At 39.5% G+C, this 5,720-nt stretch overlaps 1 protein-coding gene across 1 annotated transcript; it reads left to right on the top strand.

Moving 5' to 3' along the window:
* The first annotated feature begins 3,962 nt into the window (after positions 1-3,962).
* Positions 3,963-5,720, top strand: LOC133316091 (11-beta-hydroxysteroid dehydrogenase A-like). The gene is made up of 6 exons (XM_061517789.1): positions 3,963-4,145; positions 4,252-4,444; positions 4,535-4,620; positions 4,712-4,843; positions 5,054-5,218; positions 5,430-5,720. The coding sequence occupies exons 1-6, from the start codon at positions 3,963-3,965 to the stop codon at positions 5,718-5,720; spliced, it is 1,050 nt and encodes a 349-aa protein (XP_061373773.1).

Genomic DNA, 5,720 nt, shown 5'->3' with positions numbered 1-5,720 from the left:
TAAGAACCCATTGGTTCTGTATCTTCCTAACTACTGAAAGTAAATTAGCTAGACATAATTATAAATGCAGAATTGAAATAAACAGTAAAAGAAATAAGGTTCATCGTAAAACTTGATTAATGGAGACAAATAATGATGCGAATTGCATTCCTTTCTTCTCCTAAGCAATGCTCCAGCATTCCTCTTCACTCCTGCCTTCGTCTTCTTCTCTGACTTCGTCTTTCTCCGCGTTCCAGAATCATTTTCACAGCTTCCATCGCGTTGTATTTAAAGGGAAAATATGGGCTTTAATTTCCTGGATTCGCTCGCTCCATCGGCCGCCTATGCTAAGAACTTTGCGAGCTGCTCGCCCACTTGCTCGCTTTAGCTAGGAACTTTGCGAGCAGTGGAGCGAGCGTTACCAATTTTATTTTATTTATTATTTAATCTCTGATTTCCCCGTTGCTCCGCGTATTCGTTGCCTCATTTTGTTACTTTGTTATTCCAGTATTCCAATCTCAACAACCTGAAACAACAACAAATATTTAAAATTTGTTTATTTGTTGGCAATTCATTCTGTTTTACTGTTTTATTGTTTTAATACTATATTTTTAACTATTTTAATAATTATTTAAACTCTTTTTAGCCATAAAAACATAGTGTCTTAGACACTTATCAACTGTGAAGGTATGAGACTGCACAGTTTGGGATAGCTTATAAGAATTAATTGGTACTACCTATACTAACAAGATGCATATTCTTTTTGGTAGCCCAAAATGGAAGAACTCCTTAGTTAAACGTGCTTGACTTGGAGCAATTCTGGAATGGGTGACCTTCTGGGAAGTTTTCTCGAGAAATGTGCGAGTGAGGAAAAAGCACACTGAAAAATCTCGTGTTAGTATGTGGGGATAGTCGTTGATTCTTGAAGCGGTCGGGCGTTACAAGTGGTATCAGAGCAGGGCCTCTCATCCAGTACGGTGTGGTTCGAGGACGAACCAGGCGAAAGCTGGTGGGCATGTAACATCACGAGTGCTGACGAGGGCGAGGAGTGATTGCCGGTGCAAAGAGGCAAGGACAATGAGCGGCTCCTGACAGGCTTCCAGCGGGGGGTTACATGCATGAATGAATCGAATTGACACCCGAAAGAGAAGGATTCCAAAGACTGTGCAGGTATGAGACTGCACAGTTTGGGATAGCTTATAAGAATTAATTGGTACTACCTATACTAACAAGATGCATCTTCTTTTCGGTAGCCCGGAACGGAAGAACTCCACAGTTAAGCGTGCTTGACTTGGAGTAATTCTGGGATGGGTGACCTCCTGAAAAGTTTTCCCGCGAAGTGTGCGAGTGAGGAAATAGCACACTGAAAAGTCTCGTGTTACTTTGTGGGGATAGTCGTTGATTCTTGAAGCGGTCGGACGTTTCAAGTGGTATCAGAGCAAGGCCTCTCATTCAGTACGGTGTGGTTCGAGGACGAACCTGGCAGAAGCTGGTGGGCATGTAACATCCCGAACGCTGACGAGGGCGGGGAGTGATCGCCGGTGTGGTTTGAGGACGAACCAGGCGGAAGCTGGTGGGCATGTAACATCCCGAGCGCTGACGAGGGCGGGGAGTGATCGCCGGTGCAAAGAGGCACGGATAAGGAGCGGCTCCTAACAGGCGTCTGTATGTAAATTGCATGCATGAATGAATCGAATCGACACCCGAAAGAGATGGATTCCAAAGACTGTGCAGATTAGGGTTGGCAAAACGGGCCAACCCGGCTTGACCCGGCCCAACCCGCATTCAACCCGTAAAAATCGGATCGGGTTAGGGTTGGCTCGAATAAATGAACGAGCCAGAAAACCCAACCCAGCCCAACCCGAGCCGGGTTAGGGTTGGCTCGATAATCAGCTCGCGGGTTGGCTCAGAAAAAAGCTCGCGGGTTGGCTCTAGGAGAAGGAAGAAGATTCTGAAGAAGAGAAAAAATTCTAAGTGTTGAGCGCTAAAACGTTCATCCAGAACGTTTTAGCGCCCTGCTACTGAAAGAAGCCAAATGCTGGTCTGGAGCGCTAAAACGTCCATCCAGAACGTTTTAGCGCGCTGCTGCACGTCAAAGCCAGAAATATGCAGGTCTTCAGCGTTAAAACGTTAAAGCTCAAACGTTTTAGCGCCTTGATGCTGGAAAAGGATTCTGGTCTTCAGCGTTAAAACGCTCAAATCAAACGTTTTATTTTTTTTAATTTAAAAAAAAATATCCAACCTGCGAGCTGGCCCGTTTAACCCAAGGGCTGGCTCGTTTGGGTCTGGGTTGTATCGGGTCGGGTTGTATTGGGTTGGCAGCTCATTTAGGTCAACCCAACCCGACTCATTTAGGACGGGTTGGCTCGTTTTTGCCAACCCTAGTGCAGATATAAGACTGCACAATTTGATATAGCTTATAAGAATTAATTGGTAGTACCTATACTAACTAGATGCATCTACTTTTCGGTAGCTCGGATCGGAAGAACTCCACAGTTAAGCGTGCTTGACTTGAAGCAATTCTGGGATGGGTGACCTCCTATGAAGTTTTCCCGAGAAATGTGCGAGTGAGGAAAAAACACACTGAAAAGTCTCTTGTTAGTATGTGGAGATTCCATTGCACTCGTAGTTTGGGGAAGGAGTGGGCTTTAGGGGTACTACTAATTAAGTTAAGGGATCACAACCTGTATCAATTGTTTTTTAGGCCTGATTCAGTCATTGTGTAGAAGATATATGCACTTGTTGATTTGTTACAAGAATCAAATTAATGGAAAATATTAAATAATCTTTAATCAATATTTTGTTAAATAAAATTTACACTATTATTAATTCTTAAATGAACGACTTTTAACTGAATTCCCTCAAATTTTCCAGTTGTGTACATGTAGTGTACCAATTAGTAGTACAAGTTGAATTAATTCAATTCAAAAATTTAAGTTGTTAGGTAATAATTTTTTTATTAATTTATATTATTTTCTAATACATTCATTCATGTAAGAGTTCTTTCGATTTAAGACGTAAATATTGTACAAGTTTATTTTTTTATTATTTACTTTGTGCTTATTTAATTTAACTAGAAAGTTAAGGCAATAAAAATCAAACTCGTAAACTTATTATTATTGAAGTTCTAATACTATATAATGAACCGATTGAATTCAACATAATAGCCGGTTTATATTATTCCCTATTTCAAACATATGTATCATGGTCTGGAAGGAATCTAGAAAGTGTCATTTTTCACTTGACATAATCTTTTGGCCGTAGGTGGTGACCGATTCAGAGAAACGGTAAGACATATCGTCTGCACATTAGGAGTGTCAAAATGGATTGACACGACATATATTTGATACGATATGAATTTGACACGACACGAGTAAATTATCACGAACATGACATAAATTTTTATTAATGACAAAATCTTCAACACTAACACAACACGAATTATTTGTAGATTGACACGACACGAATAGCATCCCAAATAGGGGTCATAACGGTAATTAACAAAATAAATTGGTTGAAATCAAAAAATTTAAAAATTAATAATTAAAAAAAATATAGCTCAACACGAACACGAATACGAATACGAATACATCAACACAAATACGACACGAATTTTTTACGAATCATTTTTTTTAATCCGAACACAACACGATTTTTTTTACGGATCAACCCAAACATGAATTTTAGTGTCGTGTCGCGACCGATCCTATATTTAACCTTTATTGCCACCCCTGATGCGGACAATAGTCACCGACATTGTTTTTTCTCTATATGAGATACGTGTCTTATCCTTGGCATGCGGTGGTGCCACCTTACCTTGAGCTTTATTTCTACTTGTAACATTCCGTGCATGCTTCCCTACCTATAACTACAAACCCCAAAATTTCATTGTTCTGCATGACAACATCCTTCGATCTTATAATTAATTTTTCCACACTTTCCTATCCTTTGCTTGAATTAATAATCTAAAGCACTCATCAGTGATGGACCTTATTCATAAGTTCCTGAACCTCGTAGCTCCTCCAATCACCTTCGTTTCGCTCTTCCTTTTCCTACCACCTTATTGGGCTTTCAAGTTCTTCCTTTCCACCATAAATTCCATCTTCACTGAAAATGTCGCTGGTAAAGTTGTTCACATCACAGGTGCTTCCTCTGGCATTGGAGAGGTAATCGATCCACCCCAAACTAAATAATAAATAAAAAGAAACTAGCTTATCGATCTGGCATAGATTTTCAGTTGTAAGAGTAACCTTTGTATTTTAATTTTTGCAGTATTTGGCATATGAGTATGCTAAGAGAGGTGCTTGTCTAGCACTTTCTGCAAGGAGGGAGAATGCACTGCGGGAAGTTGCTGATAGAGCGCGTGATTATGGATCTCCTGATGTTATCGTAATACGTGCTGATGTTTCTAAGGTTGAAGACTGTAGACGATTAGTGGAAGAAACTCTTCTTCATTTTGGAAGATGTACGTGTGACCTTTCAAACCAATTCATTAATCATTTATCTTTGTGTCGGGGTTTTAGTACGTCACTGTCGGGGTTTCTTTGTGTTGCAGTGGACCATCTGGTCAATAATGCCGCAATCAGCACTTCCACCTTATTTGAAGAAATAGATGATATCACCAATTTGAGACCTATAATGGTAATTGCTCATATATGATACATGAATAAATCCTCAATCATGTTATGTGGAAGTTAATTAGTGGGAATCTATATATTTTGTGTGCTCCCAGGAAACAAATTTTTGGGGATCAGTTTACACTACCCATTTTGCTTTACCGCATCTAAGGAACAGCAGAGGCAAAATCGTGGCCATGTCATCTGCAGATGCTTGGTTGCCTGCACTCAGAAGGAACGTGTATAGTGTAAGTGACCATACGGACAAAGTAATGATAAATAAGTAGGGCTTTAATCTTATGTTTTGAGATAAATTAAAATTAAGTGGTGAGCGTAACATGATATATGAATCTATATAACATAAGAGTAAAAGTATAGGGCTAAAATTAATCTTATGATCTATCTCTGTTTTCATGAATTGATGTTCAATTGTTCTTATTTATTTAACACTAACACAGGCAAGCAAAGCAGCATTGATGAGTCTGTATGAAACATTGAGGGTGGAAGTTGGGTGCGATGTAGGTATAACCATCGTGACACCCGGTTACATAGAGTCTGAATTGACCAAAGGGAAGTTCTTATTGCCCGAAGGCAAGATGGGTGTTGACCAAGATTTGAGAGATGTAAGCAAATCTTCTGTGCTCATCAATCTCATTTTTTAAATTTTTCTTTTCTTTTTCAAATTACATTTCACAGATTTTCTCTTAAATGATGAATTGCCTGATATTTATTTTAACTAATTCTCTGAATTATAAGTCTTCTTTTTAGGTAAAATTTATAACCATTAGTTTTGATATTTAATAAATGTATTTTTGAATTAATTCTTAACTGTAGGTTGAAGTGAGCGTAGTGCCAGTGGGGTCAGTGAGTGGGTGCGCCGAAGCGATAGTGAATAGCACGTTGAGAGGAGATAGGTACGTGACGGTACCTGCATGGTTCAAAATGACATATGTGGTGAAAGTGTTGTGCCCAGAGCTGATGGAGTGGAACTTCAGAATGCTGTATAAGACTGCACCAGGAACTCCAGCAAAGGAAGCCCTTAGCAAAAAGATTTTGGACGCCACTGGAGTCAAGAATTTGGTTTATCCCTCTTCAATCCAATCTCCTGATGTCAAGACTGAATGA

This window comes from Gastrolobium bilobum, unplaced genomic scaffold (genome assembly GCF_033153095.1).
Source record: "Gastrolobium bilobum isolate Gb01-03AN ecotype WA unplaced genomic scaffold, APGP_CSIRO_Gbil_v1 utg7104, whole genome shotgun sequence".
NCBI lineage: Eukaryota > Viridiplantae > Streptophyta > Magnoliopsida > Fabales > Fabaceae > Gastrolobium > Gastrolobium bilobum.
The sequence above is the reverse complement of the archived record's forward strand: the minus strand, read 5'-3'. Positions and strand labels throughout refer to the sequence as shown.

Bases quoted from the DNA above. Each gene is read 5' to 3' on its own strand.
- LOC133316091 (XM_061517789.1), top strand. From the start codon at position 3,963: ATGGACCTTATTCATAAGTTCCTGAACCTCGTAGCTCCTCCAATCACC. The intron at 4,621-4,711 runs GTAATTGCTCAT...GTGTGCTCCCAG, and splicing joins CCAATTTGAGACCTATAATG to GAAACAAATTTTTGGGGATC. The intron at 4,844-5,053 runs GTAAGTGACCAT...ACACTAACACAG, and splicing joins TCAGAAGGAACGTGTATAGT to GCAAGCAAAGCAGCATTGAT.